Source organism: Clinocottus analis, unplaced genomic scaffold, assembly GCF_023055335.1.
Source record: "Clinocottus analis isolate CAN_PGR_092001 unplaced genomic scaffold, fCliAna1.0.p SCAF_1, whole genome shotgun sequence".
NCBI lineage: Eukaryota > Metazoa > Chordata > Actinopteri > Perciformes > Cottidae > Clinocottus > Clinocottus analis.
The window spans coordinates 6,443,468-6,455,893 of NW_027175820.1; the positions used below are offsets into that span (position 1 = coordinate 6,443,468).

The 12,426-nt window shown below is 41.4% G+C and overlaps 1 protein-coding gene across 1 annotated transcript; it reads left to right on the top strand.

Annotated features, from left to right (window-relative positions):
• Positions 1–457: 457 nt before the first annotated feature.
• On the top strand, positions 458–12,423 carry LOC137784597 (lymphocyte-specific protein 1-like). The gene is made up of 6 exons (XM_068575393.1): positions 458–627; positions 6,587–6,730; positions 10,472–10,748; positions 10,949–11,082; positions 12,310–12,387; positions 12,420–12,423. The coding sequence occupies exons 1-6, from the start codon at positions 569–571 to the stop codon at positions 12,421–12,423; spliced, it is 696 nt and encodes a 231-aa protein (XP_068431494.1). The 5' UTR covers positions 458–568.
• The last annotated feature ends 3 nt before the right edge of the window (positions 12,424–12,426 follow it).

Sequence of the window (12,426 nt, forward strand, 5' to 3'; positions counted from 1 at the left end):
AAAGTCCAATTTCTTCAAGAAAGTCAAACTACAAAGTGCTATCAGCACTTGCCATCTGAGTGCTACTAAACTAATGCTACTGCGCTACCTTCCTTATTCAAGGTGTAGTCAAAAAAAAAATTCTTAGAAACACTCGCTGCTTCTGACTGAGTCACTCTCCTCAACAGGAATATGTACAATACACATGCATATCATATTGTCACTGATCCTGGAATGATATCATCTTACTCCCCTTGGGTGAGTCACATGACCCCCGTTAGGGAGAGAGAGAGGGTGGGGGTCAGAACGCCTCAATGAAAACCACATGGAGGGAGGAGAGAGCTGCAACCAGAGAGAGAAAGAAAGAGAGAGAGAGAGAGAGAGAGAGAGAGAGAGAGAGAGAGAGAGAGAGAGAGAGAGAGAGAGAGAGAGAGGGGGGGTGGGGGGTGGGGGGGCAGAGAGAGGGTAACAGAGATAGACAGAGAAACGTCTTAGTCTCCAGGACCAGGTCAGATCCAGGACCGGAGGCTGCACACAAACCAAAATCGGACCACAGCCCAGGAGCAGCCCAGGAGCAGCCCAATCCACCATGTCTGAGTCCCTCAGAAGGAAAAGCTCCAGCAGACAGCTCCTGCAGAACCTCATCAGGTGAGAGAGAGAGAGAGAGAGAGAGAGAGAGAGAGAGAGAGAGAGAGAGAGAGAGAGAGAGAGAGAGAGAGAGAAACGATGTTGTTGTTGTTTACCTGCAGGACTTTTTACTGCCGTTATTTGACAGATAAAGGTTTAAAAACTTGAGTGTGCACCAGTTTTTCAAATATATTTAGAAAGATGCTCGAACATATTGACCTAATAATATAACCACTTTTTATATTTTAAAACACTTTTTGTGATTAACATTTAAATATGAAAAATCGACATTGAGCATTCTAAATCTATCTGACAGTCTGTTAAATGCAGAACTCGTGTAGTTTGGATTTTCTTAAAACTTTTTTTAATGTGAATCTTAATATTTGGTATAAATATGAATATGTGGTATAAATATTATGATACCAATTGTTACACAAGTGGAATAACCCAGGGCCTTATTTTTCGTACCTGGCTTACTGACTTTAGCTGGATAATGTTGAGGATAAATTGACACGTCAGGCTTTTTGTTTTTTCGAAGCAAGTTTAGAAAAATCACCACAGCAACACATAGAAATACCATAACCTGATCAGAGCAGAGGCCTGTCTCACAAAGCTGGGTTAACATACCCAGGGTTTCCCTCACTTAGCCAGCTGCACTTAACCAGCTGTCTCACTTTTTGGTCTCACGAAGCCAGTTACCAACTCGTTAAGTCAACCCAGGAAGGTCTCATCTAGATTTGTGCTCGTGCACATGAAAGGGGCGCAGTTAACTCCGTTTGATCAGTCGTGCACCATGGAAAAGCCGCCGAGACCAACGTATTTTACAACAGAGGAGCAAACCATGATCTTTAAAATGTACGAAAGATATCGAGAAATAATTCAAGCAAGCAACACTGCTGCAGCCAGAAGCCACAAGGAATCGTGGCAAAAAAAATACCTGACTCCGTCAATGCGTAAATTACTGGGATTGTAACATTAAATCTCAAATTATGTACCTATTTTGATTATCTTTTGGTTTTAACAATAACCTCATTTCAGTTGCAACCCCAGCGGATCTTAAAGAACACGGGAGCAAGTTAAAACAAAATACAAGAACATAGTTCAAAGCGGTCAGTAAGTTTATTATAATATCTTCCAGGCTACATGTATGATGTTAACAATATACATGCATAGTCTACACAACAATTCGAATGGGTTTTGCCGGACACGACTCTTACTATCCGTGCGCCTCAGGTTTAATGACAGTTCAGTTGGCCACTCCTACCTGACAAAAAGCAGCTCCCTTCCTCATTGATTAAGGAGCGATATTAGTTATATTAGTTTTACAGGGAGAGAGTTCTTCCAGATCGCCAAGATACATTATCACATCATGATGACTTCCTGTACGAGCTTTATCAATTCTGTCGACATGGACTTATATATTTACAAGACTTTCGGTCGATGTACATTGAACACCACACTGCGCAGTTGAGCGCTGTCCTTCTCACGTGATGTCCTAATCAGAATCAGAATCAGAATCAGAAACTTTTTTATTGCCACGTGAGTAGGTACAAACGAGGAATTTGTCCTGGCGGAAGGAAAAGTGAGAAAAATACATTCTGATTATCCATTTTATAAATCTGATCAAAATGTTCACTCTCACGCGTTCATGACTTATAGAACAGTGTTTTTTTTTATTGCCCTTTTGATCCTAACATTTTTTTACCCCAGTACCACTAGTTACTTTTTTTTAAATTTGTGAAACAGGTTTTTAGGTGGTTGTCAGACTCACCCATAAGAAAACATGAATGCTTATCATCCTATTTGGAACATGCATTAGTCAGGCTTCAGCTTCTAGTGGACAGATGTAGTATTAAAACAACAAACACCAGGCAAAATGTGTTCTTTGCGCCTGTTTTTGCTGATGAATAAAATAAGTAGTAATAAAGTAGGTAATTTAGAGAAATTATATCAGTAAAAAACCTTTCATCCAACTTGTTTCAGTTCGGCCTTTTGATACGGTCGACTCTGATTTAAAAGGTTCCAGGAGCTTAATTTCTTTTGTTGTTTTCTATGTTTGCATCCCTCTCCTAATTCCTAACTGCTATTCGTTAAGTCCTAACAGCTAATTGTAAACTCCTAAATCCTAACTCCTAACTGTTAACTCCTATCTCCTAACTCCTAAATGCTAACTCTTATCTCCCAACTTATAACTCCTCGTCCTCAGTGAAGTTCTTGTTGCCTCAGCAATCCCTAGAACATTGCTGAATGACTTCACTGAAAATGACACTAAACTGTGATCTGACTTCAATGGCTTCTTTTATAGCCGCAACTTCCTTAATGGCCATGACATCATCTGGCCATGACATCATCTGGCTGAGTCCTGGACCCCTCTCTCCCACCCCTTCTGCTCAACTGCACACAAAGAAAATGCAGTTCCCCAGGCCTCCATTGCCTCATTGTGTAAATGGTGGAAAGAGTGATGCGTATCAGACAGATTTCCTCCACAGTTTGCTGGTTTCACATTCACGCTCCACAGCAGTTAAATGTCCCGGTAGACTCCAGAGGAACCTGAAGTTAAGGCCGTCCCGCAGACCCAATACCTTGAAGACACGGCTCATCTTTTACAGCTTTTACCGTTTGTGATCTCCTGCATTTATGCTTCAGATCTCGACATGTCATCAGTCATCACAGCTGTTTTACAGCTTTGTGTTCAGAGGTATTTGTGGACCATCCAAAGTCCCAAAAGACTTTATCTTTTGTGCACAAGCAATCCTTTCTCTGAAAAAGTACAAATATATGAAGTATGTAGTGTCACGAGTTGTCGCTAGGGCAGCCTTTTTCTTGGTTTATACTTTGCGACCTGATATGAAAGGCTCCCCATTTTTGGCGATCCACGTGAGTTATCTTGTTTGTACAAAGAAATGTAATAGCATACAATAATGCTGTTAGCTGAAGCTTTTTAAACATGCAATAAGGTCCGTTTTTAAGGACTTCTCTCTCTTTTCCTTTGTTGCATTTGAGGCAGCGATGATGAGCTCATCGAACAATCTAACCTCATCCTCAGTTTATCCAGTTTCATGTAGGTCACTTTCCCACAAAGTAACGTCCTCACCAACAGCCCCGACAACGCTGTCAGCTCCAAACTTTTATACTTGAAGATGTTTTTTTTCTTTTTCTTGCTGTTATTTCATTCATTCATTCAGCCAAATGTTTGATGAGCTGACTGGTTGACATGTTGGGAGAATTAATCATATTTTTGGTTCAATGCCTTTGCATTACATAAGCTAATGGTTTGCATGCTTTGTGTTTCATCCTGTGATGAGAACCAACGAGCTTCAGGCTTTGGCCGGTCCTACACTACATTACATTTCATTTAGCGCTGATGCTTTTATCCAAAGCGACTTACATTTTTGCTCCGTACACCGGAGACACAGCATCGGGGAGCAATTCCTCATGCCCTGATGCTACGGCAGCGTTGGAACTCTGGTGCTGTGCAGAGTTTATCTTACAGGGGACAGGTCGGTGCCCATTTTCAGGTTTATACTTGTATTTGTGGTTTCTGAACATGTGTTTATGCTTTAATATTCAGAATAGCATTAAAAGAATTCAATCTGGATTTAAAGGAGCTGAGTGTCTCAGCAGACCTGCAGCTTTCAGGAACCTTGTTCCAGATATGTGGAGCAGAAAAGTTGAAACCTGCTTCTCCATTTTTAGTTCTGACTCTTGAAACGGATCAGCTGCAACTTTCTGATTGACTTTTTACAGACACCTATGAACACACCGTTACAGTAGTCCAGTCTATTCAAGATAAATGACCTGTGAACACACCGTTACAGTAGTCCAGTCTATTCAAGATAAATGACCTGTGAACACACCGTTACAGTAGTCCAGTCTATTCAAGATAAATGACCTGTGAACACACCGTTACAGTAGTCCAGTCTATTCAAGATAAATGACCTGTGAACACACCGTTACAGTAGTCCAGTCTATTCAAGATAAATTACCTGTGAACACACCGTTACAGTAGTCCAGTCTATTGAAGATATATGACCTGTGAACACACCGTTACAGTAGTCCAGTCTATTCAAGATAAATGACCTGTGAACACACCGTTACAGTAGTCAAGTCTCCTGACCAAGGTCAGATCATATCGTAAATCACTGTCTACTGTCACTCTCACTGTAGATCCTCTCTCGCACGTGGCTATATATACTGAGATAACTGTGCACTTTTTCAGTTCCTCCTCGTACCCTAACCCTGAGATTGAACCACTTTATTTGAGCACGGGTAGAGACTTTTTTTTACGCTGTTAATGAACTGAGAAAAGACGGTCCAACTTCTAGGGAGTGCTACAGAGCTATTTTTGGTTACTTTTTTTTACGTCTATATCAGATGGATATTTTCACCAGGCCTGACAAGCGGTCCAAATTTGGTGAGTTTTGGAGTTTGCCAAGTCCCCCAAAAAGCAGTCCAATGTACAAAAATAAAAATCAGAGGCGTAATAATAAACCTCACAGTTTCAATAGTTCAATAGTCCTCCGGACTGACGACGTCAGTCCGGAGGACCCTAATGGCACATTTTTAGACACCAGCAGGTTCTCTGCACAGATCAGGGGTCTCAAGCGAACTGGCTGACAGATTATTTTCATAGTTGTTGTTGATTTTCTCCAGATCCCCATTACTATAATGAAGTTTTTGTTCCTTGAGATGACTCCCCTCCTGTTTCCCTCCAGAGACTGAAATGAAGTGAACAGCAAAGCAGCTGGCCAGAGCCCCACCAGATGTGCTTGGACAATAAAAAAGGGGTTATTGTTATTAAGCCCATCTCTCTGGAACTGAATGAGCATTCTATAACTGAGAAGAACAGCTATTTGTTTCTCGATGATTTTAAAAATGTACTTGCATGAAGAAAATATTTTCTTAACTTTTTTCTTTTTATGCTGTTTCATTCTGCAGGAATCCTGTAAATGTCCCTGCAGTTGGACTAATAGAGGATTATCTTATTTCATCTTATACATTGGTTTGGGTGAATCCTCGATTGTGATTGGCTGCAGGGTGTTTATGGAATAAGCAATGAGGTGTCATTGATTTCTGATAATGGACATCTTGACTGTGGATGTACTATCAATGGGAGGGACGCTTGAGCAGCGAGCTCCACGCAGAGGAAGGATCATGGTTTCCAACGAAGGCCAAAACCTCCGAGCTGCACTTTGTGTATTTTTTTTTCTTCTTTTTTTTTCTTCTCTTTTTTTTATTTTGTATTATGTATTCAGTATCCTTAACAGCATTCTGCAAGAAAACCACAAGTTTTTCGGGGATTCTCAAAAAAGTGTGTGTGACATTGTACGTTTCTGTAAGCCCGACATAAGGCTGATATAAAAGGTATCAGAAACATTCTACGTATCCACGTTTGCGGAAAAGTACAATTTCAAAACATTTTCAGCCGACTGGGTTGCGTCACTAAATCAGCCTTTATTTCATCCCCTGCTGTCCACAAACCTTTGCTCACGTTTACTCTCTGGTTTGAGCCTCTTTATCATCTTTTATCAAACCAACTTCATGATCGTTATTTTACCGAACATCTCTTTTAAAGTGATCGAGTAGGGCCAAATAGATGAAGCCGAGTGAATATAATTAGTGTTCATGTTCCTGGCTGTCTGGAGAATATTGAATCTCTCAAACTCATTCTGTGAAGACAAATGTTTTTTAAAAACACAAAATCATTTGAAATGTTAAAAGGGCTAAAGGTACAACATCAGTATTTATTTGGAGACCTACACATATGCAATATATACTCAAACTGTGTGGAGGAGGATTATTTCTCTGACAATTTCTGATCATTTTTTACATTAAAGCTACTGTGTGGAGGAGGATTATTTCTCTGACATTAAAGCTACTTCCTAACAGGAAAGTGGGTTAGGGTGAGGATTAGGTGGTAGATCATTCAATAAATATCCTGAGTGTGTTGACAGCCACTCGGTCTCTGTGTCGGTTGCAGTGTGACGGCCCAGCGGAGCCAGGAGGATGCTGAGGAGGTGGAGCGGGAGCGAAGGAGGAGATCCAGGGAGACGCAGAGGGGCGAGCGGAGCCCCGCCTCCTGGCCGGAGAGCCCCCAATGCAACGAGCTCGCTCACAACACGCCGTGAGTACAACGCGCTCCGATCACGTCTTTGTGTAACAGCTGTCATGGTGAGGTTTTTCACAGCACTTAGTTAGGTTTAGAGAAAAAAAAAATCATCGTTTGGATAAAAAAAATAACTGGTCGTGTACAAAGTTAGGGGTGACTGTGGCTCAGTGGTTAACATCCCCCGTCCTTCTATCAGCTTGTCAGTAGTTCAAGCCCTGGCTCTGACAAAATCTAAAACACAGCTCCACCCACACCAGTTCCCAGAATGATGGAATAAATTACTCCATAAAGTGTTTCTTTATAAAAAGAATAATAGATATTTATAGAGTTCATGTCAATGTGTCCTTGAGCAAGACACGTAACCCCTAATTGCTCGCCGTTGCTGTGCCTACGGTGTATAGAGCAAACTGTAAGTTGCTTTGGATAAAAGTGTAAGCTTAATGTAATGTAAAGAGACAAATAGATCTTTGACTTCTTGTCTCTCATGGGGAACGAACAGCGGTGAACTCTTTGTTGGATCTATCCCCGTTCACACTCACTAGCTTTTAGTGGGCATTTGTGCTTCTTTTATACACCATTGTTCATGATTACGTGGATTGAATCCAAAACAAAATGTATCTCTATGTTGCCATGGAGCCTGAAGCTGCAGGTCTGCCACCTAGCTATTGAATTCAAAACAAAGTTTTGGATTCAGATAATATACATTTGTTTCTAAAATATAGTTTATTGTAAATAGTTTATATTTTCCTATTTGTATGAGTATTTGTCTGCCTCCATTTTTTGGGGAATGTCACTTTCTTTCTTCTTCTTGAGAGTTTCTTCAAATTTGGCAAAAAAGCAAAACTGCTTAGAATTTGGTGGTCAAAGGTCACATGACTGCAATAGTTGGACATTTTGGAAAAAACTGAATTGCTGTTGTTGAGAAAAAGCTTTACATTTATTATATAGATTTGAGAGTGTTAAGAATCTGCTCAACATCTGACGCAAGAAATCCAATAGGCAATTTCATGAAATGTTGAATTGTTGGTTTAGAATAGTCCTGTAACTGTCCTCGGCTCAGTTTAGATGGATGTTGCCAAGTCCTTTTGTTTTGAGCTTCGTTGGCGCGGTAGCCAATTTGTTTTTGTGAAACTGTCCTTGATGTTTCCAGCCGAGTCGCAACCTGCTGCAGCGCTGATTGCAGGGAAAACGAGTCCAGTGATGCTGCAGCTGAACGAGCTGCTGCACCAGTTTCCTGTTTGATCAGAAAGGTGACGTCTCTCGAGGGAAAACATCCTCATCACCTGAGACTGTCAGCTGCTGACTGGACTCCTTTAGAACTCTGCGACGTGAAATGCAGCTCACGCCTGAAACACTGACGCTGAGTCTCCAGCAAGCGTTCCGTCAAATTATTAAGAACATACATTGGTGCACAAAAAAGTCTCTAAGTCTCAGTAATAACAAAATTTGTATTTTAGCTGTGAGTATGGAAAGCTTCTTGCATTAAAAGATTCAATTGTTGAATGTTTTGCAATAAATTCTTTGAGGAAAAAAAAAAGTATATATATATATATATATATATATATATATATAAATATATATATATATATATATATATATATATATATATATATATTAGCTACAAGTATTACTTAATCCAATTTGTTTCTGAAGGAAAGGAATTTTTAATTTTGCAAAAAATAGACACATTTATTTTTATGACTGAAACGTGTTCAGTCGTTTTAGACACATCCTAACTATCAGACAGACCAACAAAAGGGACAAGATATATAATCATAAACATAAAGAATCAGATACATTTCAAATTTAACTGAGAAAACACCCGTTAATTATTAACCCCAGAGCCCTCAGAAGGTCTTCATCGATCTCCCAAGCCCTATCAGTCCACATATGGGCCTCTGGTGTGATACAGCAACAAAAAAAACGACACATCCTGGTCTTTTTTCATGTTTATGACACTATTCCACAATAAATATTGGCATTAACCAAAAATATGACTCGTAGCGACTTAAGAGTGATTTGGGAGAGCACCTTGATTTTTGAAAATATAACATTTTCATATCAATAGCATAAAGCTACACAGGATTAGCACACAGTTTTGGAAAGCTTGGAAGCGACTGAATCTACTAGTATCTACCAAATACACTGTCAAGTAAAGCTGTGCCAACTTGCCAACCAATGTGCAATTTATTTCCAACAAAAAAAAAAGTACTTACTTATAGCAACTTATAACGGGTTCAATGACCAGGACAAAAGCTACGGAATGGTGGTGGCGGATTTCAAGCAATGGCTCAAAAGATCTGCTCTAAATTAATTATTAAGAATATTTCACTTAATCAAAGCCAAACTTTTCAGAGATACTCTTAACACATAGTGGTATATTATTACTTAAAAGCAATCATATTCATAAATACGTCCTGGAAGATTTTTTTTTTGGTAAATATTTTATTATTTTTAAAACCAATAAACCAGTAACACATATAACTTATTATCTAGTCTCACAAGGGTTTTCTGTATATTATACCTTGTGGTTGAGGAGATAATTAGTATTTAGTATGGGATGCAAACCATTCGCAATATTCGCCACAAAATGGCTTGGGTAGAAAAAGGTTTTAAACCACAGTGGAAACTGTGTTTGCACATTGTGATAAATACCCTGAAATAAATTAAACTAAAACATACATTTAGAAACCACTTAAATGTCTCTTGTCCAAGGAAACCTCAGCTTTTTTGGTGTGCTGCTGAGGTCCAGTCTGCTGAGCTTCACTGCCTTTCTGTTTGTTGTCTCCACGGACACCCTCTATGTTGCCATGGAGCCTGAAGCTGCAGGTCTGCCACCTGCCACCTGTAACAACACTCTGCCATGCGAGTAACCTTCGGGTTACACTCAGTTTACCTGCCAGCAGCAGACTCTATGCTGTGTTGCAGCATATTTAGATTCTGGGAATCTTTACAACCAGACCCGGAACTCCTGTGGTTGAAAAGAAGTCTATGCTTGTTGGTAAAACTGCATTCTCTCTCCTGACCACCAGGGGGCGACTCCTCTGTTTGTATAGAAGTCTATGCTTTATGTGTTAAAGCTACATTCTCTCTCTTGACCACCAGGGGGCGACTCCTCTGGTTGTATAGAAGTCTATGCTTCATGCATTAAAGCTGCATTCTCTATCCTGACCACCAGGGAACGACTCCTCTAGTTGTATAGAAGTCTATGCTTAAAGCTGCATTCTCTGGAGTGGCCATATGTTGCATTCAAGTCTATATAAATATAAATGTATAGAAGTCTATATAAATGACTCTACTTCTCTCTTAGTAAACATTGTAAATATGAGTTTATGTCTTAATCTGTAGTTGCAAGTCTTCTTCAATACAGCATAATGTTCATTTAGTAAATTATGGTCATTTAGAGTCAAACAGACCATAAATCAGGGAATGCTTAAGGGCGGGGCTACACAATGATTGACAGGTCGTTACCAGAGACGTAGACAGCATCTCTCCACCCTGGTCCAGATACGGTCTCTTCCATTCACTTGTTGCAAAAGGCCAAGATGGCGATCCACGGTACATGATGAAAACTTCTTTATTTCGCGCCCTGGTCATTGTTTTTATATCTGCATTGACCGAAGGGTTCATCCACTACCTTTAATCAATCTTATGAACCACTCACTGATGGTTGTATCACATCTGCATTTCTTCATAATAACATTTTTAATAACTTGACTCCATTTCCTGTCGGTTCCACCACTTGGTTCTCCTCAGGCTCGATGAGGAGCTGAAGCCCCGGTGCTGCCTGGTTCTGGAGGAGGACGAGGGCTTCAGCGACTGGAGCCACAGGTTGGAGAATCGTGGTGAGCCGGAGGTGCAGCGTAACAGCGGGGCCGGGCTGCAGAGACCTTCAACACAACGGTGGAAACCACGGCTTGAGGAGGAGAAACGGCAGGAGGGTGAAGAGGAGGACGATGAAGATGAGGAGGAGAAGGGATGTGAGGCCGGGAGGAGCAGTCGATCGCAGGAAGCTTCAACAAGACCTCCAGAGGTGAACCGCACCAACGGGTCATTGTAATTCATTAGCATCATCACTGGAACAAGTGTGACTAAACAATGAATTATGATGGGTTCTCTGAAGCTGCTCATCTCTTTTCTATAATTCTGTGAAGATGAAAAATGTACTTTCTGAGCTTAATATTAAATATGAACCTGGTTTATATCCGCTTTGCTTTTGGTTTGTTTGTCTAGATGTCCATCGACAGAAAGGAAGTCAAGATGGCATACAGCTCAACGGTCTTCCTGTCACATGATGCCCGGCTTCAGAACGCTGCGGGCCAACCAGACAGGACGTCCTACCTGGTGGCGGGGACGATGAGGCCGCGGTGTGTTCTCCACTCTTTGTCTCCTGTTTGTCTTTGCTCAGTTGAGTTTGTCTTTGCTCAGTTGATGCCGTGTTTCTATCCTGAAATCCAGACATCATTTTGTGAAATACTCATAAAAATAGTCATAAAATGAAATCGAGTGGTTTTCCTGTTGCTCGGGTTAAAAATAATGGACCCACAAATGCATCCACATGACTGAGCAACCGTTTAAACCAGTGATGTACTTGATCATATCGACAATTATTGGTGGGCAATTGGTTTGATGATGTTTAGTGTTTTGGCGCTTTGTAGCTGAGGAGAAGTGGACTTGGTGGCAGATTTAGTGTCAACGCATGTTTGTAGTGATGACCCCGGTGTCGACTGCTGCTGTCCAGCAGATATTGTATGCTCTAGGACGCATGTAGATGTTCCGGGGTGCGGCTTGGAGACTCGGCTGGGAGGCTTGGCTGTTCTCCATGCCATCTGTTAAAGCACATCAATTAGTTACAACCGCATTGCTGGACTTTTTGTTAACAAGGAGAAGCGGATGGACTTTGTTTTTATGGGAACAGCATCTGGTAATAAGTAAACTGCTTTTTGAGTTTTTTCATCTGCGGTGGCGTTGTGTTCATGTGTTCACGAAGTGTGGTTCTTGTTGATGCTGGGAAACACGGTGGTCAGGTGGGCTGGTCGGGACACACAACATCAGCGAGTCGAGGTCGGAGGCATCCGACCGAGAGGCGCTGCGTAATTGAGTGTTGAAGTGGCTCTGCGGGTCAGTCCACGCACCCCGTGTGAGAGCTCTCCCCGAGCCCAGAATGGCGTTCCGTAAACGCGCATTGCTCAACTGAAGTGTTGGCTGTCTCTTTTTTTACTCGTTATAGTGGTGGCGTGACTCCGTTGGTCGGTCGCCACGCCTCATGTGAGCTCCCTTCATGCTCGTGGTGGTATCATCTGGCGGAGTGGGGGTCCACATTGGTGGTCTGTATTAACACGCCACATATTGAGTGTCTGACAGTAACTCCTGGGACACTTCTTTTCCCCTCTGACGTGAGGGGTCTGTTTGTTACTAGTCACTCTATCAAGTTGTGCAGTTTGATTACCTTGTTTCTGTAATCATGTCTTAAGAATACTCTTTTCATGTTAGCCTTTCTTTCTGAATGCCAAGGTCAAAAACACATGGCCCGCCACTGCCTCTTACCAGTATATTTTCCAATTTATTAACCAGTTAAATCATCTCTTTTGCAGCGGCAAGGCCTGCCAGGTGGATAGGGAGGAACAGCAGCAGGAGGAGCAGCAGCAGGTGGAGCAGCAGCAGGTGGAGCAGCAAGAGGAGCAGCAGGAAGAGGAGGAGGAAGATGAGAA

What these genes read in the sequence shown, in the direction of transcription:
- LOC137784597 (XM_068575393.1), top strand. Translation starts at nt 569, where the DNA reads ATGTCTGAGTCCCTCAGAAGGAAAAGCTCCAGCAGACAGCTCCTGCAG. An exon ending in CTCCTGCAGAACCTCATCAG is followed by an intron (nt 628 to 6,586) that starts GTGAGAGAGAGA and finishes TGTCGGTTGCAG; the next exon opens with TGTGACGGCCCAGCGGAGCC. An exon ending in GAGCTCGCTCACAACACGCC is followed by an intron (nt 6,731 to 10,471) that starts GTGAGTACAACG and finishes GGTTCTCCTCAG; the next exon opens with GCTCGATGAGGAGCTGAAGC.